General features: G+C 56.7%; 1 protein-coding gene across 1 annotated transcript in view; it reads right to left on the bottom strand.

Annotated features, from left to right (window-relative positions):
- RUNX1 (RUNX family transcription factor 1) overlaps positions 1-27,997 on the bottom strand; it is a 191,344-nt gene that overhangs the window by 34,154 nt on the left and 129,193 nt on the right. The window contains exons 5-6 of the mRNA XM_081138437.1: positions 26,041-26,145; positions 5,825-6,016 (exon numbers count right to left, since the gene is read on the bottom strand). Coding sequence (XP_080994563.1) covers positions 5,825-6,016; positions 26,041-26,145 — 297 coding nt within the window. The remainder of the gene's footprint in view (positions 1-5,824; positions 6,017-26,040; positions 26,146-27,997) is intronic.

Genomic DNA, 27,997 nt, shown 5'->3' with positions numbered 1-27,997 from the left:
CTGGCTATACCGCTCACGCTTCACGTTTCCCAGCGATCCTGGGGTCTCCAAATACAATTCCTCCCACTTTGTAGGTAGGAAAACTGAGGCTTTAAGAGGTTAACTCAGTTGTCAAAATTCATCTCCCTGTACGTGGCGGTGGCCAGCTCTGGACCGAGACCGCCTGACTGTGGAGCCCTCCGCGTGAGCCCCCTGCTCGGCGTGGAGCCCTCCGCGTGAGCCCCCTGCTCTGCCACCTCTCTCGGCTGTCACACTGTCAGCGTCACCCTCCTGCTGTTCCAAGGACAGCTCTGTCTGAGCAAAACACGCGTGTGTGTGTCCGTCTGTCTGCACGGCCCTGGCCTATAGATGACAGGAATAAGGGAGAAATTCAGAACATAACTCCACAGACGGAATATTTTACCACGAAGGACACGCCCCAAAGTGAATCCTTCTTTCTTTCAATTAGAAAAGACGCCCCCGAGGCGTCAACAAAACGCTCCAGAGAATGTGGTCTGGTCGCCCTGGACCACATCAGAAGGTGCGGCCCCCAGACCTGTGCCTTGCGGCCACCGGAGCGCCGAGCCTGGCCCGTGGCGGCTCCTTCGAAGGGCCGTTCGTGAGGGACTGAGCTGCGGGCGCCTGGAAACGCATCAGGGCACCCGAGCAGGCTGTGCAGAGGCCCGTGTGGGGCACGGACGCCCGGAGGGCCGCGGACCCCGAGTGTGGGGGTGAGTGGAAACCGAGGGCCACAGACGCTGCAGCCCCTCAGCATCAGGCGGCAGAGGCCACGGGCAGATGGGAGGCAAAGACCTGGGGGCTTCTGTACAGGAGAAAACCAAGGCCTAGCTGACTCCCAGCCCCTTGCCCTCTGCTGAGCGTCTATGTAATTCATTAACAAGAGCTTGTCAAATGTTCCTTAACCTCACCGTTTATGCTGCACCAGCCAAGACACAGAGCCCGGTAACCACGTCCTCAGTTCTGCCCTGAGAGCTTCTGTTCCATCAGCTGTGCCGTCTCCGCCTGCGGGGCCGGGGGCGGGCCCAGCTGCGGCACCCACCAGCTGGCCTGCACCCCACTCCACAGCCCTTCCCCTCCCTCCCTCCCTCCACCTGTTTATTCACTTTAATTCACGGAACACGCCTGGCTCAGGCTTGTTTTGAGGGTGAGTCTGATGTTGACCTTGAAAGGCCCTTGACCTCTGTGACACCTAGGTAAGCGTTATTTTTTAAATCCTTCACTTTTCCTGTTTACAGTATGTCTTATAGGTGGGTGTCTAGCCCTCTGAAGACTTCACGTCGCGCAGCCATCAAACGGCATCTACAGATCTGTGTATGAGAAGTCCCGGTGTTGGTTACAGCCTCTGCCTCCCAGGCAACCAGAAGCCCCACCCCCAGTTTGTTTCTGAACTTTTAGAATTGCTAGGAGAGAGACAAAGACCGAGAGAGAGAGACCGAGACCGAGACCGAGAGACAGAGACTGAGACAGAGACCGAGACAGAGAGACAGAACTGAGACAGAGAGAGAGACAGAGACAGAGACCGAGACAGAGATACTGAGACAGAGAGACAGAGACCGAGACAGAGACAGAGAGACAGAGACCGAGACAGAGAGACACAGAGAGAGACCGAGACTGAGACAGACACAGAGACAGAGAGAGAGAATGAGACCGAGACAGAGAGAGACAGAGAGAGAGACAGAGAAAGACAGAGACTGAGACAGAGAGAGAGAGACAGAGATAGAGAGAGAGACAGAGACTGAGACAGAGAGAGAGAGAAGAGGTAGGAGCAAGGCTGCCACTCGGTCTGATCTTTTACCCCCGAGGCTGGAACGGGGTCTCCTCTCCTCCCCTGGGAAAGTGTGAAGCTCTACTCCCCTGTCCCCAGCGTCAGGAACCCTGTGTAGCTGAGAAGCAAAGTCGATTCCCCATCTCAGAGCTCCACGGAGAACGCCGTCTGTCCACAGTAACTTTACTTTGGGGGAAAGTCACTACCCCGACAAAAACCACTTGGGATACTAAGTGAGGAAATGGCTGGAAAGGCAGGGTCCCTGGCCACATGGGACCCTCAAGCGGGCGCCACACCCCTCACGGCCGAGCAGGTGCTGCGGGCTGGACGTGAGGAGGGCTCTGGTCCTGACGGGCCCGCGGCGAGGCCCCGACACGGGGGGAGGCCGGGCTGTGGCCCCGACACAGGGAGCACACACTGCCTGGGCCGCTCCCTTCCCTTCTCTCCTGCTTTGCGTTTTCTCCCGTCTTTGAAAACAAACGTTCACGCCCCCAAAGGAGAAGACTTGCTAAGGTGCCTGCCACAGAGCCTGGCCCTACAGTCACTGTTAGCATCACGCACATCTGGTGAGAACAGAACACATTCAATACAGGACCGAGAAATGGCTGAGCAGCCCGGCCCCTCACCCATCGCCCGCCGGCCACGGGGGTTCTTCCCGACAGGGGCCAGCCCTGCGTCTCACTGATCCCTGATCCTGGAGTGGGAGCCCAGGGGGGCCCGCCAGCCGGCAGGACCGGCTTGTGGCCGGAAGGTCTGGGAGCAGGTCTGAGTGCTGCTTCCCATCCCAGAGAGGTTGGGCAATTGCTCACCTCAGGTCCAGATTCCCTGCCTGTGAGCCACGCCACCGCTCCTGGCGAGGGTGGGATGCTGCGCGGAAGGCCCTGCCCCGTGCAGATGCCTCGCGACGGGCCCAGTCAAAGAGTTAACCCTCACGCCTGACGCTTCGGGCAACGCACACGAGAGCCGGACGACTGGCCTCTTGGTTTCCCTGGTTCCGGCAGTTCTCTGCCCCTGCAGGTCCGTCTCCGCTTCCCAGAAAGGAGGGGGCTACGCAGCCCTAACGCGGTTCCCCGTGATCGGCACATCAGGAGTCGCGCTCTTAGTCACTTGCCCCGGCTGCCTGAAGGCATCTGCGAGGGGGTAGGGTGACGGACTGGCGCCTTATCTTCCCAGGATCTGCCCCATTTCATCTTAGAAAAAGACACAGGCCCTTTCCCTTCCCACGCTGCCGGGACTCTGAAGCTCGGCCGAGACGCTCACGGTACCACCTGGGCCTGCACAAGCGCGGGGCCCTGAGAACGGCCCCCGTCCAGGGCTGAGCCCGGTGGACCCAAAGCTGAAATTAACCTCAGCCCCGAAATTAACCTCAGCCCTTCCACGGCCCCAACCGCAACTCACGGTGGCCTGGAAGCATGGCGACCCGCCCCCTCCGCCCGCACCCTGCTTCGGGTGACCTGAGGCGTCTATTTTAAGAGATTCTCAGGCACATCGCACTCTATAAGTCAAAGCGTCACTTTACATCTGCAATTCCCCACTGACAGAGTCAAAGGGACAAGCGTGTTCCTCCTGGTGAAGTCCCGGCAAGACGGGTCCTCAGCCTCTCTGTCGCCCCGGGATCTCTCTGCACCCCCGTGCTGACGTGCCCGCATGCTGAGAACACGCACACGTGTGCGGTCATGGCAACCGCTGCGGGGCTGCTCCCACTACCCGGGAGGTTTCGCTGACGGGCTGTGGCCAGGTCGGGAGAGCCGCAAACCAAGCGGATTTTGTCAAGTGTCTTGTCGTCTTAAACGTATTGTAGAAGCTCGAGAGCAAGGCCGGCAAAGGGCCACTTTCTCACCTGTTGAGGACAAAGCCAAGGTTCTGGCCCAAAGAGACTCTATTTTCCCTGTTAACTTTCTAATTCAGGGGAAAAAACCCCAAGGGCCTACTCAAACCATGGTGAAGGTAAAAAGGCATTTTCTTATAGAAAAAACAAAACAGAACAAGGGAAAACAGTCTTTTGTGAAAATACCTTGGACGCTTATTTTTTAAAAGTTGTTCTTATAATTTTACAGGCGATGGGCTGGACATCAAATCCTATGTGGGAAGGAGCATGAGCCACGCAGCTAACACCCCGCAGAGCAGCAGCTACGCTCCCGGGGACGCGGAAAGTGACTTATTAGCGCTGAGATGTTGTTGAAATAAAACGTTTTAAAAGGAGCAAAAGGGGTGATGCTCCGTGGTAAGTCCCTCCCTCTGCTGAGCTTATAGGGTCCCCAAGAGCCGAGGGACACCTGCCACGCAGGGCCTCCGCCAGGAGCTGCTGACGGGGAGGGAGGGCGTTCACCCGCCTCTCCCCCCCTTTTCCTTCTGGTCACCGGGCATCTCTGATGAGGAGGGAAATCAGACAGGAGTCACTCCCCAAACCCTGAGAAACAAAGCTGACTTCACGGTGACAGTTTCAACTTGCCCCCACGTGGCTGAATTTTCCATCCCCTTTAAAAAATGCCTTAATATTCCCGGTTGCAATTTCAGCAGAGAAAGACGAGCCCGCTGACCAGCCGCGTGGCGCAAATGGTCAGTGACGCCGCGGGCGGAGCAAGCAGGCCACACGGGAGTCCTGAGGATGACACGATTTCATCCAAATGGCCGTAAATGCAGGATCGCCGGCTCTCCCCGAGAATTTTGTTCTATTTCACCCGAGCCCATCTCTCTCACCCCTAACGTGCCCTCGGGCCTAACTGACCACACACACTCCCATTGTGGAATTTAACAAAATCAAGATGCACGTTTTGAATCGGTACTCGCGATTATGAAGCACCAAGAAGCCAAGGGTGTCGGGGGGTCGCTTCCGACGTACACCCGAGACTGCAGAAGAGAGGAAGCCCCCACAGTCAGGCTTTTGCTTTCTGTGTGTACACAAAAGGGCTGCTGGACAGACAGAAAGACCACTTAACAGCTGGGACCATAGAATCTCCCAGGAAGTTTCTCTGGGAATTTTACATTCAAATGAAAGAACCTTCCCAACCTTCCCCAGAAACCTAAGTGTGAGAGGAAATGGCACGGCCCCAGGCTCTGTGCGCGAGGGGGCCCATGCTTCTGAGAGCCCAGGTGCGCTAACCCCAAAAGAGCGCCTTCACCCCGAAAACGCTGCAGAACTCAGGACACTCATCCCACATCCCACAACACAACCCACACAGAGGAGATGCCCGGGGCAGCGGACTCTGCTGTCCCAGGAGGACTGGCTGCCTGTCCCTCCCCGGCCACCGGCCACCGGCCACCTGCCCCCTCCCCCCACGCAGTGTTTATCTTTCCCTTTGAGGTGAACAGGCCTGCTAGGCTGGGACGGGGCTGGGACGCTGGGACGGGGCTGGGACGGGGCTCTCTGGGACCATATCGCAGGCAGAGGGGCCTGCTTGGCTCAGAGAAGCCGCCGTGTTTCGGAAACGTGAAATGGTATCACAGAGCAAACACCCCCTGACGTCAGCAGGTGAGCTCTGGGCATTATCTAATCGGGCACAGTGGGTTTTATGCAATGGCTGTACTTTACAGTGGGGTTGCAGTTGCCAGCCTGCCCCACGGGGGTGCAAGTAACCTGCCCGCTTTGTGCGTTGCAAATTTATTTACTGCAAATAACACCTCTGCTGCGATGGTACCCCAACTGTCCTCCTAGTTTTTTATATTTTCAAAAGAACAGACATTAGATACAAACCCCCAAATGCACCGGATGCAATAAGAGCTTGAGACAGCCTGACCTGCACCAGGCGTGGGGGGTGTGTGTCTGTCTGTCTGTCTTCCACACTAGTGGGTAGGTAAGGAAGTAGCACAGCTCTTCAAGCTGTTTTCTACGTATCTCTCCACAGTCTCGCCATGTCCTACACAGCAGCACCTCTCAATCTGGGGGTCCTGTTACCAGGCAGCCTGAACTCGGGAGGCCTGGGCAGTCCGGGACCGCGCGTCCAACCAGCTCCCGGCCGAGGGCACGCGGACCCCGGTCAAGCACAGAGGAGAAGCCAGGGTTGGTGGGGGGGGTTCTGCCCGAGGGCGAGGGGGCAGCGGGCTCGCCCAGGTACTTACCCTGCATCTGACTCTGAGGCTGCGGGTTAAAGGCAGTGGAGTGGTTCAAGGAGGCCCGAGGGTTGGGTGTGGGGGCCGGGTGGTGTGGGCTGACCCTCATGGCCGTGCGCCGCAGCTGCTCCAGCTCACTGAGCCGCTCGGAAAAAGACAAGCCCCCGGGCTTGGTCTGATCGTCTAGTTTCTGACGATGTCCTATTGTGGGGGGGGAGGGAGGGAGGCAAGAGATCAGAACACGTATCGTGGATTTTCTAAAATTTGGGGATTTCCTGTCCTTCCCCGCCCCTCATCCCCATCGTGGGCTCGCTGGACATTTGCACACTGGGCTGGCTCCCAGTGGGAATTTGGGGGACGGTGTCCCCACAGCAGACTGGGGCCCCTTTTGTCACACGGGCCACTGGGTGCTCCCCCAGCCTGGGCTCTGTGCCCACCCGAATCCTCTGCCCCCGTCTCCACAGGGCAGAAGGAAGGGGCGCTCAGAGCTGGGTGGTGGAGGTGATGGCAGGCGGGGGAAGGCGCATTAACCGCTGGCTCCTGGCCACAGGCTGTGGGCTAAGCTAAGGCAGCCAGGAGCAGTGCCCTCCCAGGGGCATGAGATCAGCAGCTCCTCGCTGCAAATCAACCCCTGGCAGGTCCCACAAGGCAGCAAAGGGGGCCTGGAGCTCAGTGGGCACGCCCCTTCCAACAGGAAATGGGGTGTGGCTGCGAACCCACCGCCTGGGGAGGCCGGGCTTCCTGGTAAATGCACAGCCTCACAGCCCCGGCCCCTCGGGCTCTCCCTTTCCTCGCAAGCTTTTCATGAGACTTCTTCCTTCCCTGAAGCTGGCTACCCGGGCGCAGCTCCCGAGAGCGACCTGCCTGGAAGGTGCGGCCTGGGCCTCCGCCAGTCCAGTGTTCCCAGCAGGCGGGCCCCTGGAGCCCAGAGGGTGCCTCCCGCAGACCCGAGGAGCCTCCCCGGGGGGCTCAGGAGCCTGAGGTGGGAAGGGGCCCCTCAGGGTCTGTATGGACAGGACACCCTTGCCTTGGACCTTGTCAAAATCACTGTCACCTGGACGCAGATGCCACTCACACAGGACAGGCTGGGAGGGTTGGACCTCTGGTCTCCTCCTAGATCCCTCATCACAATATATTTAAAGTGGAGACCAGGCCTGTCAAGTGGACCCACTGCTCTGATGTACCGACAGCCCAGGAGCCCTCTTGGGCGGTCCTTCTCCACCCCTGTGGTTCGAACAGAGTCACTGACCCATTTCACAACCCCCCCCGGTTTTCCAGTGGTCTCAAAAGAAGACTGAAGAAGTAGCCTGCTTTCGGCCACAACCAAGGCCCTGTTCACATGCCTGATCCTCGGTCAGAAAGAGGGTCCCTTGAGCCCACTCCCCGCAGCCCGGGCTGGGAGGGGCGGTGGGGGAAGGAGACATTAGCCTGGCTCCCAATCGCCACGACTACAGAATTAAATTTTAATGCTTGTATAATGGCTCCGAATGTCCGTGGCCGGCCGTTTCCCCCAGCTGCCAGGCCCCTTGGCACGGCTAACGCGTCTCAAATTCCAGGGCAGAGAAAGGAGCCACTATAGTGCGGTGACTTTATCACGAACAAGACCTGCTTGGCTCCGAGAGGAGGAAACCTACTTAAGCATAATATTTGTGCAGCTCAAATGTAACGCTCCCTCTTTTCATGTGTCACCGAGGCAAATCTGGACTCTGATTCAGCCCCGCAGCCCATGACGCCCGGCCCGAACACAAACAGCCTGAGTCACGCAGGCCGGCTCACGTGGGAGAGGCCTCTCACCAGCTGAGTATTTTAAGCTCTGGCCTTGTGGGCGAAAGGCCGTGGGGCCAGGTCCCGGAACAACCCCTGTCATCTCTTGCCCTCAGAGGTCCAAAAATGTCTTTTTCTAGAACATTCTGCTTTAGTCCATCACATGGAGTAATTCAGTGTCTCTGGGTGGAGTTTTCCTCGACTCCTCCCTCCTTGTATCTTGGTAACACGTTTCTGGCTTCCTGGTGATCACACTGGAAAATCTGAAGTTTTCTTACAGAAAAGCCCACAAATCCAACTCAAAAGCCACTCACGGCACAATAATCTAGCGCAGTAATGGCCTGCCCTGACCGTAGCCTGGTGCTGGAGTCAAGGAGGAAAGAAGGCAGGTGAGAGGGCTCTGGGGGTCCTGCCTCAGAAAGCGCCGGCCGGTGAAGCAACGGGACGGAGGTCTCCAGCGGGTTCTGGGCCCCATGCTAAACACCGTGTGCCGGGAGGGCCCCGCGACACTGCCGAAGGCCGTGGCAGGGTCAGTGAGGGGCCCAGGGAGAGTGCGGGGACCATTCTGAATACACGGCATTCAGCGTTTTAAAGGAAAACCACCCATTGTGTCTGCCTCAGCCACCAAAGTTGGGGACCACGTGCCACCAAGAAACCAAACACAAATACGTCACCTCAGGTAAGTCTCTACTGTGGCCAGGCACGATGTGAGACTATTTTTTTTTTTATTAGTCCCCTCTCATTGCCCTATACTCAGAAAAACAAAGTTTTAACACGTGAGCAATTTCTGCATCGGCTGACAGGCTGCCCAAATTGCATCATACAGAGATTCAGCGATGACGGTCCCTTTAGCGGGGACACTGGGTGGACCCCTCAGGGTGGACGGTCCTTCACTCGCTGCTCTTTCTGGCCCTGGGAGCCTCGGGCTGGCTCTAATAATGGGAAAAGTGTCAGGAGTTTGTTCTACACCTGCCCCCGTGTCATCCGGGAGCAAGAGCCTCAGTGTCTTTGCTGGACGGCTGGAGTCCCTCCTTGCAAAGGTGCGGGAGAGCTGGGCGGCCCTGGCGCAGGGAGTGAAGAGCGTCGTCGCAGGGAAGGCGCATCCTTCACAAGCCAGACGGAAGGGACACCGGATTCTCCTTTTCCTAAGCCACCAGGTTTCATGGGCCAAAGAGCCCTGTTCTGTGTGAAACACGGAAGCTTCCCGTATAGACCCGCAGGCGGGGAAAATGAGTCCTCTCTGTCTCCAGGTTCCTGGATCTGGGGGTAATTAAAATGCCAATTTGCCCCTTGAATTTTAAATGCAGAGGATGGAGGGTGTCCGCTGTCAAATTCATTTTTCTTCTTTCTTACTGAGTACGGGGCTTCAGGGGGCGATAGGGGACTCAACCCGGATCCAAGATCTGGTGGAATTACGATGTGGCCCCAAACCGCGAGCATGAGGCCGGCGGCCTGGCTTCCTGAGCACGCTGGGGTCCGTCGTGAATGTTTACATGGTTGTCCCCAGCGTAGAGGCTACCTCAGGATTTCATACTGACTCTCAGTGACTCTTAGGCAGAGTTCAAAAGGAGACACTAAATTATGTCTATTGCAGTTGTCAGATTTTTTTTTAAAAAGTACTTGATTAGAATTTTATTATATATGCAGTCATAAAAAAACCAACAAAAACAAAAAAATTCATCCCATCCACTAAATTTTACTTTGTCATTCCAAAGGCAGGTGCCCTGTGGTTTGGGGACTGGCTGTCCGCGCGGCACCTCTAAACGCTGTGATGTTTGCGAGGGGCTCGGGGAGCGGCTCTTGGCCCTCAGCTGTGGGAACTGGACCGAGCAGGGCCCACAGCTCATCGCGACTGGGCCGCCTCCTCCAGGAGGCCCCTGACGATCTGCGGAAGGAGGTGTATGATCTTCCACCGAAGAAAGCAGGTGAGGCTAAGCTGTCACCTTTTCTTGGAAAATTGTGGCTAGTGAGAGTGACTGGCTGGCAGTCAACATGCTGGCCCATGTTTCTGATGTGGGTTTTTACTAGTTTTCTTGGTAGACTCTCAGTGGAAAAATTAGGAAGGTGGATATTGTTTCAGCATTGTCATGGTGAAAAACCATGCAAAATGGCAATACCAAAAAATATCTGTCTGTAGGTATGTGTATGTACATCTATCTCTCTGACACACATACACACACACACATTCAAGAGGATATATACAGATTTCAAAAGATGTTTGCCAATCAATCCGATACTAAGGACATGGATCTGATGTAAAAACCGGGATTTTTCTCTCCTTAATTTGCCAGTGCTTCGTGGCTGCGGAAAAGAGATTTACGTGTCGGAGGGACCGGCTGACTTTTCCTCGAATAACACTCTACTCGCCAGGTTCCGGGGTCACTAAAGTCATTAGGACTTTAAAGCAACGATATGAATGCGACCCGTCTTGAAAGCACCTCGCAGGTGGTAAAACAACCCTTCCTAACTGCAGGCCTGACCATCCGCCAGCTGAGTTAATGTTGGCAATGCTGTCCCATATTGCACACTGTATGTTACACATACAATATATAATGTGATAGGAAACAGGTAACGTGTATGTCAATGTATTATAGACGAGAAAACACATTATACAGACGTGTTTACATATCACCCAATGTTATATAAACATAAGTAGCTTAACCCCCCCAATCTCTTTCCGTATCATTAAGCTAAGAGCACAGCATGAGGCTGGAGTCCTTCGGGACTGCGGAAGGGCCAGAGAAGTCGGCCTTGTGTTTTAACTGATGCGTGGGAAGCGAAGTTCAGAGAAGTCACGTCACTGACCCAATGCCACCCAGCCACTAAGAGGAAGAAGACCCTCAACCTCTCCCCGCCTCATGCTCAGCGAACGTAGAGATAGCAGGCTCTGCGAACCCCGGGGGAACGGTGTGCCTCGCAGTCACGGGACACCGGGGCCTCAACGATGGGCGCTCACCGCCCTCGCAGTCCAGCCTGCTTCTCCCTCCTGCTTGGAGAAGAGCTGAGCCCACTGCTGAGCAGCGGGGAGCTGTGTCCCACGCACCCGAGCGGTGGGGCCGAGAATTTAGATCTCTGCTCAGTTCCTGGAGCGGCTGCTGCTGGTCCAGGAACACCCTGGGGCACGGGAGCCAGGGGGCCGCTCCTCCCCCCAGCGCCTGTGCCTCCAACATGCTTCTGATTTGCCCCGGGGTGGAAATGAAAGCACCAAACATATCAGCGCTGTATTTAGACTAAGTGTCCATGGGCACAGAGTGCTGACAGTGTTTTGGTGATAACTGTTGGGCTTTCTCTTAATTTTCTAATTCTCCGATGCATGCAGAGCCCCTGAGAACAGCAAGGGTCTGCCCTGCAGATTGGTGGGTGGCGACTGTCTCTCTCCCACCATCACTGTGATGAGTCAGGGAGTCACTGTCACGATAATCAGGCCGATCTGTAAGGTGAACCCAGAATTCTCAAGGGGGATGTCAGTCCCGCCCTGCTGTCTAAGGAAGGACTCCGGGGAACTGCAGGAAAGGCAGAGGTTAAGGCCTCTGAGCCCCCACCAGGACGGTGTCTCCCCCGGGGGGGACACCGTGGCACCGGGAAACAGGACTGCCTGTCTGGGTGCTGAGAACTCTCCATCCTAAACCTGCTTTTCCACCATCTCCTGTGGACAAGAGCAAGTCCCTTCATCTCCAGCCTCCTTATCGGGAAGCCTGGAATTAAAGGACTTAAGGCGGATTACTCCGAGGGGCTCTGAAAGCATTCATGGCAATTACATCGGCAGCGATTAGCTGCTCAGCTGGTTCTGGCTGGACGACTCGGAGCACTGGCTTCTCAGACAGCTTCACATGACATGAGGACTCTCAGGGTTTCCTTTCTTTCTGTTTTTTTCCCAAGTGGATTCCCGGCCTTTGGGAGCCAGTGCGCAGCCCACCGGCCTGGTCCCGCCAGGGCGTTCGCTCCGGGATTCCACCCGCCTGCCCCCTGCTGGTGATACCTGCTGGAGGCCGGCAGCTCCCCCGGCACAGCCGAGCACCCACTGTCCCCCCGCCTCCCGCTGCTTCCTCCGTGGCCTTCAGGCGGTTGTTAGTGACCTTGGCCATCCGCTCTCATGGAGCCTTTCCTCCCTCCCCACAAGCCTTCACTGGGCCTTCCTGCTGCTTGACCGACTGGGACAGCCGCTCCCTCTGGGCCCCTTGACCACTGTCTCCCGGAGGCTGCTCCCGACAGGGGCCGTGCGACTCACCTGGAAGCCTGCTGGGGGGCTGTCAGGGGCTGCGGCTGGGGGGAAAACCACGCCGCCAGCCCTAATCCAGGGGCTCGGGGTTCTGCTTCTCTTATGGGTGAGAAAATATTGGTATTTGTATACCTCCTCCCATCAGGGGTTAAGAGGACTGCAAGCAGGAGGCTACCGTTCATCACCCTGCCTGTGCAACTTCAGTTCTCTCGCAGGTGGCGACAGGTAACCGTGTGACCGCCGAGTCTGCCTGCACGCGGGGCTTCCCTAGCCCGGGTCTTGCCAAATCCCGGTCCAGCAGTGGCCCCTCACGTGGCATAAGGTTCATGTTTCGGAGGTCAGGCTGGCAAACGTTTTGCTGAGCCTGTTTTCTAAGGTGAATCCCCTACTTGAAATTAGAAGGCAGAGAGCTGGGACCCCCCCCCCCCCGCTCCAGCCGCACTGGCTGCCTCGCTGCTGCTATGGGCTTGTCTCAGGGCCTTCACAGCACTTGTTCTGTTTGCCCAGAACAGTCTTTCCCCAGATACCTGTGGACTGGATGGATCCCTCCTATCCTTCAAGTCTTTGCTTAGATTTCACCTTGTCCTTGAGGACTTCTATTTTAAGTTGTACACTGTCCCCTACCCGGCCAATCCCTTTAGCTTTGGTTTCTGCAGAGCACTAACGTTACTTCTGGCCTATCTGTGCCCAGTGGACTGTAAGCTCCCATGAGCATGGGATTCTGTGTACTTTTTTCACAGCTGTGTCCCTGGCACCTATAAGAGCACCTGGCACACAGTAGGCTCACTCTATGTTGGCGGAACGACCAAGACCGGACAGAATGAACGCTCGGGTCCTTCATGACTGGCACCATCCGACTGCCGTCCGTTAGACCGCAGGGAAGGAGAATTCATTTGCCGAAAAAGAAGTGCGAATGGAAGGTTTTGGCGAAAATGAGACTGCAGAAGGCTCAGAAAAACTACTTACTGAGGAAAAAATATCATAACTGAACATACGGAGTTTCATGGGGAATGGTCTGGAGTTAATGACTCTGCAAAACACACAGGCAGTGACCCCCCCCTGTCCTCAGACACGGGCCGGGACCACTGCTGGACATGCAGAAAGGGAAAGGCGCAGAAGGCCCCGTGAAGCCACAAGGCAAAGCCAGTCCCACAACTAGCACAGACTTCAGGTGAAGGCCACCCAGGGCTGCCCCGGCCCCGCCCTCCCCGAACCAGGTCCCCAAAGGACCGAAACAGAAGCAAAACTGAGCTCCTGAAGTTCAAGACTCAGTAACAGTGGCGTTTCGGGCTCACTCCACCGCCTCTCTGAGACCTAAGCCTCCCCGAGGCCGCGTGGATGGACTGGGTAGTCATCGGTCGCCACTGTTACCTCCGGCTCTGGGTGACTCAGGAAGTCATTGCAGCCTAGGGCGAGAGCCCGCCTGGTTTCCTTTCCTCTTGACCGGAGGTGGCCCTCTGGGGACGCGGAGGCAGCCTCCGCCGAGGGGTGCGGACAGCTCACAAGTTCAAGGATCTTTCCCCTCTACCGGCCTGTAGTTCCAACTATTATCAACCCTCCCTGGGTGAAGGGACCGTCTGGAGAAAACCCCCGGTTGGAGAGTAATTAAAAAGTAACCCGGGAGTGGTAGCTGCCAGTACTGTGGATTCACTTATCCGATAGCTCCTGTCCCCAAGGACGGACGGACAGACGGAGGGGCTCTGCTGGAAGGTCACATTGGAAGGGCTGGTTTTGGAGGTGGGGTGGGATGTCGAGAGGTGAGGATGGGCTTGGAGGAGACGCTGCCGGGGCCTCTGACTGGCTTCAGCTCAGGTCTCCAGCAGAGCTGGCCCCCGGGGCAAGTTCTGAGGGAAGGGAGAAAATGACCCGGAGGCCCACAGGCTCCACCTACTTCACGTGGCCTCCCTGCCAGTCGCTCCCGCTGTCCGCACAGGCCCTCGCCTCCCTGCAGGTCCCCACTCCCGCCCGCACGGCGCAAGGCACATACCACGCATTCCTGGCAGAGGCGCCGAGCGTGTTCAGACAGGACCCGGGTAAACTGAGAGTCCTTTCAAGGCTGGGTGGCGGCCCAGCACGCCAGCCGAATGAGTGAGTGAATGAGTGAGTGAGCGAATAAACTCCCCTCTCCTGGGCTCCACTCATCCTGAACGTGCACCCAGAGGAGTCTAGGATGACCCAGGATGACCTCTATTCCCTGGTGCTCAGACTGGGGTCAGAAAAGTCCCTCCCATCACTAAGCCCTGCCCACCGCCCGGGCCTTTCCCAGCAGCAGGGCTGGGGCATCTGATTCCCACACCTCTCTGGTGTCACAAATGCCAACTGTATTCTGGGCTGGCCTCATGGACGCAGGACAGCCAGGGGCCAGCTAAGGTCCTGGGTGAGACGGCTGAGCAGGCCCAGCTGGTACAAAAGGACACGGGCGCCCTGAGTAGTCTCAGCTCCTGAGCAGCAACTCGTCCCAAAGCGAAGAGTAACCAGCAGCTGTTTCTAACAGGCCCTTGGCCCTACCTCAGACCGTCCGGAGAGAAAGCTGTCAACCTCCTCACTCAGCTAGCTTCTGTCCACTGTGGTCCACACCTGAGAAGGAGCCTCGGGGGGGACGGGCGCCTCCTCCGCCAGCTCCCTGCACTTGCCAAGTGCCTCTCGGCCTGGGACTCTCAAAGGGCCCCAGCACGGTGCCGAAAACACTGGTCTCACTGCCTTCCAGGGAGTTAGCGGGGAAAGTTCTACTTAGTCCAAGATGCAAGTGCCCCCGTTCACTCTGGTGACCCCACCCGAGCCAGGCAGGGCACGAAGGCAGAGCTGCCCACACTTCCCTCGCCAACCCCGCACGCCGTCCGGTCCGGACCCTCTCCAGATCGGGAAGTAACAGGCCTCCCCTTCCCCCGTCTCCACCCAGGGACGCGGCCTCGGAAGGCTGGCCCGGTGGGCCCAGGGTCCCAGGTCCTCTCCGCCAGGAAAGCGGTAGGAACTCCGCCTTTTCAATGAACGTCTAGAACTTTCTCTCCTTTGGGCTCCGTAAACAGTCCCTCTTCTGTGTGGACACTCTGGTGTGTGAAAGCCCTATCTCGGCTCCCGGGAGCCCTCACCGCGGCTTGAAGATACGCGGAGTCCAGGCCCAGCCCGAGGCCCCCGCCCCACTCCCAGCCCCAGCCCCAGCTCTTTTTTAAGCACTTCTGCTTCCTCGCAGCTGGGGCAGCGAGATATAGTGAGGCTACTGTATAGGATCTGGAAAGCGGGGCCCCGAGCGCGTTCCAAACTCCATACAAGCTGGTTATTCTCAGGCTTGTTTTCTTTGGCTCCAGGTTAGCAGCACAGAATGAGTCAAACAGTATTAACTTTCAATAGGGAAGTGGTGTGGTCAACCAAAGCTGTTTGCGGCTAGATTGTGAAGATAGGTAGGGCAGGTAATGAAGAACAGCCCATAATGCTGCGAGGCGGCGCGGGAGGGGCCCGGCTCGCGCAGCAGCCTCCACGGCTCTGCCAGCAGGACCCACGCCATCTCCTCCCGGTTGGCCGAGGAATTAACACGGGGTCTCTGACCGGGAGCCCCGGGAAGCTGGCCCTGCTGGGCGGCCGCCCGGCACAGCTGAGCACTTTGTGGGGCTCAGGGTGTCTTTTTTCTTTCAATAATGCCAAAGCCCCGGGAAACCTAGTTAGGTGCATCCCCCCACTTACGGCATGTCACTCGGGAGTGGACTTTCTTTTCCTTTGCCAGCCTGAGGAGCGAGCAGATGCACCTCCCTGCCCACCCCTTGCTCTCTCGGGCCCGCCCGGCTCCCCAGTCCTGCAGCTCTGTCCCTCCAGGTTGGCAGCAGCTACAGGGACCGGGGGCTCCTCTCCTTCCAGGGGAGAAAACGCTGTGTGAAATAGGCAATCACTCCTACAGGTATCAAAACGTGCTTTCAGAAGCTGATAAGGATCTTTACATCTTCCAATCTCTCTCTCATCCTGCAGGCGGGGAAACTGAGGTTCTGAGAAGGGTCGTGGCTGCTGAGCCCGGGAGAGCCAGCCGGGGCCAGAACCCAGGCTCGCAGGCCGCGGTCCTGCCGCAGGGCCTGCCGCTCCCTAGCCCAGGGCTCGGGATGCTTTTCGGTTCAACAGAGCAGCCCCTGAGAAGAGCCCAGCCCCCGAGACTCAAATTTCAGCATTTTCCACTTCTTTCTCCCTGCGCTCAGCTACCAGTTTACTGTCAGACCGGCCGAGTCGCCCAAGACATGGACCGAGTTTCTCCCAGGCCGCTCCCTGCAGCCTGCCCGTGAGCGGCCCCGAGCCTCGGGAGGTTGTCACCTCGGAGCAGCTGCATTGACTCGTCCTGGGAAACTGGCACCAAGGCCCGGGGGTGTCACATTTCACCCCTGCAATGTAACCCAGAAATGCCAGGCCAGCAGCCTATATAAAAAGCCACGGGCAAAAATAAAACAATAAAAAAAGGTACGAGGACGAGGCAGGTTGCACTGAGAGCTACGTGCACGCAGACCTTGCACGGAAAGGACGTGGGATCAGAGTCGCACGGACGAGATCGGGCTTGGTTTCGGAAAAGAGACACACGTCGGAAGAAGGCCCAGCTCTCGTAGCTGCGACTGCTGAGTCTCTGTGTCCCTCGTGGGTAAAGCGGGAAATCAAGATGTTCTGCGGCAAAGGGGAAACTCCTACAAGTACGGGCTCATGGTGGGGGCTGATTAAGGGTCTCAATCCCCCCCCCCCCGTTTTCTTCTCAATCCCAAGAGCCGTAACGAGATGAAATCTACCTTTAAGAAACCAATAATATTTTACTTACGATCCCTCAGGTTTTTATATAACACACACAATAATGATAAACGTTTCTATTTTTCCCTGTTATCTAATTACATGTCTGTTATCTAACTGACAGACTGTTTACAAAGCACCTTGATATACGGTGGGTATTGGGGGGGGCGGGGGGGGAAGTAGGCTTGCAGCTGTGAGTACCTGAAACACAATTTATTTCCCTGTTATTACTTATGTATTAATTATTGTACCATTTGTGTTACAACTATGAACCTCCTTCTGCCCGCCCTGTGTATTCTCTCAGTTCATCTGAAACAACCCTCTGCGCAGACGGCTCGCATCACTGTCCCCACCTTACAGAGGGCACCGTGGAAGCTTCTAGATGCTCAGAGGCCTGCCAGGTCCCAAGCAGCAAGAGTGCTAATGTTCAGGGAAGAAACAACCATATTTTGATTAAAAAACCTTTGTTGGGAAAAGACCACCTTCCTGGAAGGAAGCAGGGCAGTCAGATTTGCTCCAGTGAGAAAGACGTTGAAGTCAGTCCCATGGTTCAGTCTTTGGGGTTAATAATAGGTAGGGAGAAAAAAAAAAAAAAGGGAGAGAAAAAAGCCCTTATTGTATTGTATTCTGAGGGCCCAGCCTGCCAGGATTTTTGAAAAAGTAAGTTGGCAACAGCACCTATCTGGCCCCCCCTTGGGCAGAACTCCAGGAGTCTCCCTGGGAAGGGCTGAGGCCTGCGGGAAAGGGGCCGACCTGCGTCGAGGGCGCCGGCTCTAGCAGCGGCTAATGTGGAAGGAGCCTCTGTGCCGGGCACCGTGCGGCTACCACCTGGGCCCCTTCATCCACAAGACCAGCATGCCACCCTCCTGGTTCTACCCGAGGCGCTGAGCTTGGGGGCTAACTGACCGGGGAGGAGAGGCGGGGCGGACTCGGGTGGCCAACCTCCCCCTGGTCGACCTCTCAGGCCGCCTCATTCATCCTCACACCTCCAGCAAGGGAGGTGTCCCCCGGCCCACCCTGCAGATGGGGAAACTGAGGCAGGGATCAGCCATGGGGCCAGGCTGGTCCAGCTCCAACCTCCTCGCTCCCTCAGGCTCCGAGCTCTCTGGCTCGTTTCTGGAACTTGGGCTCTGCCCTGTGAGCAATATCGGAAATAACAGCAGTGATGTCACTGCGCATATTTCTCCTCAGCTCCTTAAAATGAGTGAACTGGAAAGATCGTAAAACCACTGTGAAGTTGAGTAAAAATAAGGTAGTCTCAGGAGCAGATCCAAAAAGGGCCACGAATACATCTAGTACTGAAGAACTGACTAATTTCAGATATTCACTTTTTATCTCAAACGACTGGAAGACTGAGCACCTCCAGGCCCCGGTGAACAAAACCCAAAACCAACCAGCCAACCAATCGCAAATGCTCGACGTCTGGCACAGGAAGGCGCACTGAGAGAGTTCAGCGGCAGCCTCGGGTCAGTCAACGCCTGCTTTCCTGGGCCCTGAGTATATGCAAATCCCGGGGGGCCCAAACTCAAGTACTGCCATTAACTGACTTTATGGGGTCTTGGGAGCTGGCAGATTAATTTGATTGTGTTTCTTAAGAAACAAACAGGCAAATAGGAAAGAACTTTGCTTTGGGTATTTTAATTTTTTACCCTGTCTTGCACGTATAAACGCACCTCCAGAACGCTCGGCTCCTGGCTGGAGCGACGCTCCTAGCAACGCTGCCTGCCTTCCTTGCGCGTGGAGCTTGATATAAATATATCAGGGGTAAGCCGCACTTTGAAAAAGTCATTTCGCATCCAACCACATGTCAGGGTCTGTGAGGTGTCGGCAACACAGCTGTAATGCCCAGCAATAGATTACGCCTAATTCACCCCTTCCTTCCTGCCAACTTTTCACAGCAAAAAAGCAGACCTTGAACACAAATTGTTTGTGAAGGAAAAGAACATGGAAAAGATGGGAGAACACAAATTTGCAAGTTGGCTCCGGTGAACCTGGGCACAGATCTTGTGCCCGGGGGGAGCTTTTACTTCGCTTATTTAAACTGATCTTCCAACCCAAGTCTTCGATAAAATTCAAGGACAGCTTTTCCTTTTTTCAAACTAAAAAATGTCAAGTGCTCATGTATGGAAAAAAAAATTCTGAGCCCGCCGCAAGCGCGGAGAGGCCACCACCGTGTGGTAACGCGCTGCTGCGGGGCTGCGACGGGCGGCGGGCCATCGGTCCGCGGTGCGTAGCTGAGATGCGCGCACAGAACCGGGACCACCTGCTCTGGCGGCCACCAGGCCCAAAACGCCGCGGCCTGACTGCTCCCTCCAAGGCAACTAGAGGGCCCGCGTGGCCTCGGCTGAGCCGCGCCCCAGCACCCAGGCAGCGGCTGCTCCGTCGGGCCACAGGGCAGGGAGGCGGGGGCCACGGGGGCGCGGAGCCTGTGCCGAAGGACCTGCGGTGCTGCTCCGAGGTCTCCGGGCACTGGAATGTGCCGCTGGGTGAACGTCTTTGGGGGGAAAGGAGGAAGGGCCTACCAAACACATTCAGACCCACAAAGGCAAAAAATAAAAATAAAAACCCAAACCAAACAAAAACCCACCCAGAACAAGTGCAGAGAGGGGCGCTGGTTTCAGGAATTCAGGGGGTGGCTGAGCGTGTTTCCTGTGCTGCAAAGCTTGGGGGTGGCTGGCAGGTCCAGGCGCCCTCGACGGGGGAGCTGCATTTGTCTGGACCCCAAAAGACTCTGGCACACTCTGTGTCTGTTTCCTAGAAGAGCCTCGAGACAGGCACAACATGCATGTTTTGTGAAGGATCCACTCTGCAGCTTCCAACGTTACTCAGACAGGATGCCCCCCACTCCCACTCCCCATCTCACCCCCCAAAGGTTTCACAGAGCTCAGCGTTTGGAGGCCAGGCCATTGTACCCGTAAGGGACTTTGGAACAGTGCCCTGAGCTTTTCAAGGGTCCATAAAAATGCCAGAAAACAAATTGTACTGGGTCTAAACACAAAAGGAAAAAAAAAAAAAAAAAATCAAAATTTATAAATGTTTAATTCATCTAAAAAGATGCAACGTTATGCAACTTCATGAATTTTTAAACTTAAGATTCACGAATCTTTTTGTTTCGAGTTTTCTTACAGACAAAGGATTTGTTTAGAGTCTTCTTAGAGCGAAAGCCTTTGTCCCACCTCCCCAAGGCTCCTGTGTCCCAGGCGTGGCTCCCACCAATGCGCGGAGGCCGTCACACTGAGCCTCCAGCCCCGGGAGATCGGCCACCCTCCTTGCTTGGGGAGGCGCATCTAGGCCCGCCACCCCCAGGTGGGGTCACCCACGCAGTCAGCAAGTGCCGAGATGGGGATCCCGACCCCTGGTTGTAATTATAAGTTGATGGCCGAGAAATCAGAACCACAGGAAATTAAATGAGTTCCTCATAGCCAAGTAATTTCAGAAACAAATGATAAAAGTCCTTTAAAAAGTTTATAGCAAAGAAAATGACACCTAAAGTTGGCCCTGGGTGCATGTGGACATGTCTAACGGGCTAGGACGGCCAGGCCCATGGAGCTCGGCCTCTCAGGGGCCTTGTTTGCGGCAAAACTATGGTTTTTCTGACCCTGATCTTGTTACCCCTTCCGAGTGGGAGTGAGTTTAGAGACGATCCTGTTCCACTGCTTAGTCTGACCAAAGAGGGAGCTGAGGGTGACAGTTCACTGGCCTGGGAGGCACCAGTGAAACCCAAGTCCCCATCTTTCTTTTGTAGATCAGGATTTTGTCCAGAAAGAACTGAAGTCCAAATTGGTATTTGAAGAATCTAGGGGAAGAGGCATTAGGCAGAGAGCACCGCTCACGTGGCTACGACTGGTCATTACCATCTGCGGTCACAGGCCCATGACACCGCCCTGCGCTCCACTGACCATTCAGGAACACGAGTGACGCAAACGCTCGTCCTCAGTGGGGGTTCCCAAAGGAGGGTGACTCGGCCTGTGCACCTGGTGGCCATCGGTCGGCCACGTTAACCCTGCACGTCGGCACTGGAGGAAGGGCTGTGTGCTGTGGATCCCCCTCAGGTCCCCACGGATGCCCGGCCCCCAGGCAGGCCCCGCGACAGGCTCGGAACCAGCATCGCCCGTTGGGGGGTGTGGCTGCCTCCTGCCCGGGGAACCCGCACTCCCTTCCCGTCAGCAGGAACGTGGCCGCTGCCAGGGCTGCGAGGCTCCGTGTTCCCCAGGAAACCGCGTCTGAACCAGCACGGGACGGATCAACTCCCAATAAAACACTCCTGAGGCGGAAACCTCAGTACAGTGAAGCTCAAGGAGTAACCGGCGCGGTTCCTAACATCAGACGGCGGCGCCTGTGGGCCCAGCGCCTGGGCTGCTCCGTTTCAGTTCTGTTCCCTGACCCTGCGACCGTGGCCGGGGACCTGAGCCCTCCCTGCCTCAGCCTCTCCGCCTGCGCTCGCTCGCTCGCGGCGATCCCCTCAGCTCACGGGCGCCTGCGCTCTGAGCCGCGTGGGGCAAAGGGTGAGCGCCGTGAGCTATTGTTATTATTGGGTGTCTTATGATCAAGAGAAAATAACATGTTAAAAAGTAACTGTGTATCTGTCAACCACAGGAACGGTCTGAAAACATGCCTCATCCTGCCCTTTGCTGGGAAACCCTGATTTCAAGTACTTTTAGGTTCATTACAGAGGGAACCTTCACACGGTCCTCTTTTCACCTGACGCATACTTGCCATTTGTTATATAAAGATCCTGTTTCCTCCCTGTATATATATTATAGGTTTGCTGTTTACAATCCAAGTCATAGAAGAAAATGATCTCCGTTGTTGACACAACCTCAACACAGCCCTCAACAAGGCCACGGGGCGATGGGGGGTTAGGCCCTTCAATCAACCCGTCTTAACTAGAACTCTCTATTTAAAAAAAAAAAAGTTAGTTGGCATAAAAACTAGTGCCCCAGAGAACAGCATATTCCAAAGTTTCTAAGCACCGGCCCCACCTTGTTATTGTCACCGCGACTCTCAAGAGCTCGAGCCCAGCGCGGTCGCTGGGACTGACTCCTGTAACCTGCGGGCAGACGTCATCCCAGAAATGGCCAAGATTTGTTTTATTAACCTTTTCTGTTTTTAATTGGGTTACTCAGTGTTCCAGATGGAACAGACTCCTGGCTAGACAGGTGACCGCTCATGACATCAGAATGACTGTCCAAACCCACAGCCCAGGGACCCCCGCCCCTGCCACCGGGTCGGGTAGGCGCCCGGCGGCCCGCTCACCTCGCCCTCCGCCTGGCAGGGTGCCTCCTGGCGCAGCACGGAGCTGATTCACGCATTCAGGCTATTTCGTGGAGTAGCCTTGGTATCTCGACACTATCAGCTTACAGACACACGGGCGAAATTACAGATACACGTACTAAGTTACAGAGGCGGGGGCTGAGCCGGAGCTTTTCACCAGGTCCTCCAAATATTAAAAAAAAAAAATACATAAAAACAACTCTCAAATATCCTTTTATAAAAAAAAAAAATTAAAAAAATCCTTCCACGCTATCTTTCAGGCTTAAAGAGCAGACTCCCTTTGGGTGTCCTGACAGCCACCGAGTGCCACGTCCGGACTAGCAGCGGAGGATGGACCCAGCAGAGAGAAAACAGCCCCTGACGAACTTTCTCCATAATAAATCTAACTGTTGACAACGACCAATCTCCCGCCTGGTCTGCGACGTCACGTTTCCCAGCAGCCTGTGGACAGACGGCTGTGCACGTTCCCTCATTCTCGGTCCTTCTGTGAACGACCCCAGTGGGGGTGGAATGAGACGGGCTCTCCCTCCGGGTATTTTTTACACACACGCTTCAAGCGGAAGGCCCCACGCCCACTAGGACGCACCGTCCGACCGGCGGGATGAACGCACCTAGTTAAGCCAGAACCTTCCTTCCAACACCAGGCTACCAAGGCCGGGAGGGAGAGGTTGGCACACACCACGCACGGGTGCCGGGGAGGGTCGGACGGGTGGCTGGCTGGACGGACAGACGGATGGATGGGTGAGAGCATCAGCCGCTCCTCGCTCCTGCTTCTTCCCGATCTGGGCAAACGGTCCCGTTTCTCTGGGGCCGCCCCCCTTTACCTGTGACGCGTCAGGCCCCCGGCCCCCGGGTTCCTTCGCGCTCACACAGTCTGGGTTCACGAGACAAGAGGACTTCTCAGAACTAGTCGGCTTGGCCATGCCAGGGCCGTTTTGCAAGAATCGCCCAGAGTTCACAGCACCCCGTGATGACGGAGCGTCGGGGGGCCTGCTGACCCGCAGGTGGGACGTCGCCTGGGCTTCCTGCCTTCCGCACAGCGACCTCTTACCCTTCCACCAGCAGGGACTGTGGCTCGGTCAGGACAGCCCGGGGACAACCTGGTGTGCGGGTGGATGGATGGATGGGCGAACACGCAGCGTGGGAGCGTGGGAGTGCGTGTGTATCGCACGCAGTGGAATATTACTCAGCCACAAAAAGGAAGGAGATTCTGCCATCTGCAACCACACGGCTGGACCTCGGGGACGTTACGCTAAGTGAGGCGAGTTAGACAGAGACAGATACTGTGTGTCCTCACTCCCACGTGGAACCTAAAAAGCTGAACTCATGGAAACGGAGATTGGTGGCTGCCAGGGGCAGGGGTGGGTGGCGGGGAAATGAGAGAACTTGGTCCAAGGGCACAAACTTCTAGTTATAAGAGGGGTAAGTCCTGGGAGGTGATGTGCCGCATGGGGACTACAGTTGAGGATCCTGCGTCTGTTGTATATCCGACAGCCGCTAAAGGAGCAACTCTTAAAAGTTCTCACCACACTCGAACTGTGCCAGGGGGTGGACGTGTCAACGGACCTTATTGTGATAACCGTTTCGCAACCGATCCATACGTCTACTCAAGTCATCACGGTGTAGGCCTTAGACTTACACGTTATATCAGCTACATCTCAACAGAGCTGGGAGGGAACGTCACCTTCCTCTTTTCAAAAAAGTGGTGGTGGGCAGAGCTCCACCAACAAGAAACTTCCCCCCCCCCCCCCCGTGGAATAGTCAAATAACAGTAAGAAAACCCCGACGACAATTAGCGGCCACGCGCCCCCTTGCCTCACAGGCCGACCGGAAAAGCCGGCCTCACCCGAGTTGCCGGGAGGCTGTGGGCTGCTGACTTTTTTCTAAAAGCTGACGGTGAAACTGAGACCATCTGCCTGGACCTGGGACATCTCTTTACATCACGCGCATACCTATTAATGTAATTTAATTTCCGATTTCATTTTCCCTGACCCCCAATTCCCTTGGGCAGGAAAGACCCCGTCCACGTGGCGCCTCCCGGGAGTGCGCCCCTTCCGTCTGCTCGGCGCCCGTTTCGACACCGGCCGCTTTCTGAAGCTATAAACCAGCGGGAGGCGGAGTGGACCGAGACGCAGGCCCAGCGTTACGACCGTGCGTTCCCCCCCGCCCCCGGGCTGCTGGCTCGTAAAAGACACAGCGCCCATCTCCTTCCTGAAGCTCAACCACCTCCTAGGTTCTTCGGATGTAACAGAAATGCTAGCAAGGGGTGCAACCTGCCTGTTCTGATGCAGGGGAGGGCAGACGTCGGGGTACGTCCGGGGCCACGCCCGGGGTTAAGCGTCTTCCCCGCAGGCCAGCATCCGCACTGCCCGGGGCACGGCTGCCCCTCTGCCCGTAAAGACAGATTCCACAGCCCCGGCCCTGCGCGAGCCTCTCCAGCAGGTCAGGTCCCTCAAGTCCATCTCCTTCCTCGTCACAACTGCCCCCCGGCCTTGCTGCTCCCTAAGCCTGCTGCCTCTTTGCTCCTCCACGGAGAGCCCAAGGCCCCGCTGTCTAGAGCAGGGTCCTGAGTGGTCCTTGGTTCGCCCTCCTACTTGGGGACCTACGACGTGCTCACAGTCATTCCTGGGTTTGGGTGTAACCGGTGGTCCCCCCTGTGTGACCTGCATGGACCTTGGAATCGGGATGTTACCGAGCCCGGAGTTTCCCAAGTCTGGGGGCGGGGGGAGGGCAGAAAAATCTGGGGACAATAAGCTCAGACGGGAGGGAGCCATGGAGGGTGGCAAATGGAACCAAGGGATCGGGGACCGAACACCACGTCCTGGGGGGCTGTCCCCAGTGGGGGGCGTTTTCTTCAGAGTTCCTCCCACTTTGGGGCATCGGGAAAGCTGTGGCAGCCCCTGGGGTGGTTCGAGCAGGTGTGAGGCTATGGCCAGGATGGCAAGACAGGCTGCCACGGGATGCTTTGATTGCAGGATGACATGCAGCGAGTCACACCCCAGGGGCGACCTCAGAGGCCCCACAGGCACCACAGCAATGAGAGGGTCTCGGAAGGACTGTCTGGGGAGCAAAGGCAGGGAGAGGCCAGCAGGGAGGCTCTCCTGGGCCCGCCGACACCTCCCAGGTTCAGCCTCGGCGCCAGGCGCTCAGGGTGGCATCGTTCAGTCTCACACGGAAACTCTCAGTATCGCCCCCCGTTTGCAGGTGAGGAGACCGAGGGTCAGAAGGGCTCCGTGACTTGCTGACGGCGTAAGGACCTGAACAGAGCTCCACCTGTTTGCCCCCGGGGCCCAGACTCTTCATCGCTTCGTCTTACGGCCTGGCCTCCCCGTATCTCAACCTCCGGGGTGGCAGGAAGCCCTGCTTTTGAATCTCTGTGCCCCTGAGAAGGGAGTATGGGTCTCCCGTTGGGGACCCCAATACGGTTCGGAGGCTCCCAGATGCCGGGCGGGGGCTCGTCAGCCCACAGATCTGGAACTGCGGCCCGGCCTCCATCGGGAAGGGTGCGGCTTGGAAAAGAGGGTTACTCGTGTGTTTACTCAAAGACAGTCATTAAGTCACCATGAAGACATCTTTCTGCAGACTAAACAACCTCGCTCCTTTTTAAAAAAGCTTTCCTCACAGGAGCTATTTTCTCGGGACGATCTTTCTGTGGTTACCGGCGCCCCCCTCGAGGCATCCCCTCTCCTCCCGTTCTCTAAACAATCCTGGAGTAAGGCTTTGATCTGTGCCACCAGAAGAAACGGTCATTTTCATGGTTCTCAACTCCAGCCTTAACGAACGAATAAAAGGCCGGCATGGGTGGCGATCAGGCCCTTGGGGTCCGCTCTGACCCTCTGGCCCTTTCTGGCCACCCCTGTGCCTGCCCAGTCGCCCATTCCCTGCTTGTTTCTGCCCTGTTGGACTTCACCACGTACCTGGGGGGTGAGCGCTTAGCCTCGTACGGCCAGAAATGGTTCTAACGCGCACTCGAGTCGCCCGGTTTCCTTCGGCCCGCTAAGGGGAAGCTTCCAGAAGAGCTCAGTGCCCAGAGGCAGCCTTTGGGAGTGAGTGCCAACGATAAACTCCTGCTCCCCGCAGGGGCCTGGCACCCCCCCGGCAGACGTTTCAGCCACGTGTGAGCGACGCCCCTTGAACTCAGGGATTGATTCTCGGACACCCTCCCCGGCGCCTGAGCGTGCCAGCCCGGAGGTGCGCCAGCCCCGAGGGGCCCACTTACTTCGAGGTTCTCGGGGTCCATCCACGGTGATCTTGATGGCTCTGTGGTAAGTGGCGACTTGCGGTGGGTTTGTGAAGACGGTGATAGTCAGAGTGAAGCTCTTCCCTGTGGGACACAGGAGGACACGGGGAATGAGATGGCAGCCTGCGACCCCGCCGACCACGCACCCCTCCCCGCCCTCGACCCGGGAAGGTGGCGCCACTTCAGCACGGGCCACTGGTTTTTCCCATCGCCCTCGAGTTCGGCTTTGCTTAAACTCTGGGGTGCTCGCCTACGGCGTGTCAGGATCTCACGCTTCACAGTTACAGGCCTTCCTTTAACACAGGATCGGGGGAGATTCGGATCTGTCTTCTTTCGAGAGTCAGGACCCCAGGGGACGTGGGGTGGGAGTGGCAGTGACCCCCCCCCCCCCACCGTCTCAGGGCAAAGGCGGAAAAGACACCAGATCCGTCTCCCTCTCTAGGGCTGTTTGTACCTCCGAGGATTAGGAAAGATGGAATTCCTAAGTTCGAGGATAGGCTAAATTAAAATTATTCTCTGTATTTAAAAAAACACTAACTCCCGGTTGACTTTAAATATTACTTTTAAATGCTAGGCACTCATGGAACTGGCCAAACAAAATTTATAGTCAATACAAGGGCTTAAGGACACGTAGCTGACAGACTGAGAGGCAACCGGTTCCATCTCTGCGGGAGAATTTCCGCCCGAACACGTCACTTGCCTCAGTGCCCTCCCCTGGAAGATGGGTACGCAGACCGTTTCCCACCTCATGGAACCTGGGGGCAGGTTAAATGAGTTACTGTGAGCAAAACCGTTAAACCTGCATCCCGTGCCTGGTTTTAGGGGGGTGTGTGTGTTGTGTTCACGTTCATGACTTCTTTTCTCGCTCTTTCCCACAACAGGGCCCTGGGATTTCGCTAAGCGTGACGCTCGGGCCTCGCACTCAGCACCGCAGTGCTCCAGCGAGCACGGTTTCTCCTTCCCCGCGCGGCGTGAAATGAAACCAAGCAGGAACGAAACGGAAACATGCCACCTACTCCCCCATCCGCTCCCCAAACCATTTCAAAACCCAAACTGTCCTCCTTCCCCACCTTAGAAAGAGCAGCGTCTGTCCGGCTGCCATGCGTGTTTGACACAAAGGAAGCCCCAGAACAATGCTCCGTGGAAGCGCCTCTGGCCACCGCAGGCCTGTGATTCCTGATCACGAAGAGCCCACCAAACCGTCCCCAAGGGTCTGTCCTGCTCCGTCAACAACCTGACTGAGCTCCTACCTCTGGCATCAAGACTGAAAATCCCACGGTCGCTTTTAGGATCTTCTCACCACTGAGCCCCATGCCCCCCCATCCCTCCAGTCCCCAAGCCAGAATCCTCTCCTCTGAGCCCCATGTCGGAGCCACGGCACTTCTGCTCTGGGGTCTTTCTTCCTCCGGCCATGTCCCCAGCCACCCAGGCCTCCTGGCGTCCAGGTCACTGTCCCCCACATGACTGTCACAGGTCCTAAATCTCCACCTGCAAACTCAGAGGCACCAGGAATCGGGGCCTGTGGTGCTTTTCCCACACTCCACCGCTGCCCCCAAAGAGGAAGCACCCCTGCGACCCCGAAGCGCCCCGATGCTCCTGACAGCCAACCGCAGGCCTGGATTCTGGTTCAGGAGGAGTTTCTCACTGAGCCGGAGCTGGGCTCCTGGCTGCCGAGCGCCAAGCGTCGCCTCCGTTAACCACGGGCTGGCCTCCTTCATCGGGAGTGAAATTCAACCAAAGCGAGTATTTGTGGAATTGTTGCTCATGATGAAAATTCTGCTATTTACGCCCATCGGTTTACGTGCAGTCACTAGAAGTGTGTATCCGGCGACAGCTACCAGGTGGGGCATCTCGGCCGGTGACGTGGTCCACGAAGGCGGAGGGGTTCCGGCAGCTTCCCCCGCAGTGGGCCCTTCGGCTCTGACCGGGACGTCTG

The sequence above is a fragment of the Miniopterus schreibersii genome (assembly GCF_964146895.1).
Source record: "Miniopterus schreibersii genome assembly, chromosome: 5".
Classification (NCBI taxonomy): domain Eukaryota; kingdom Metazoa; phylum Chordata; class Mammalia; order Chiroptera; family Miniopteridae; genus Miniopterus; species Miniopterus schreibersii.
This window is presented reverse-complemented; position numbering and strand designations above follow the sequence as displayed.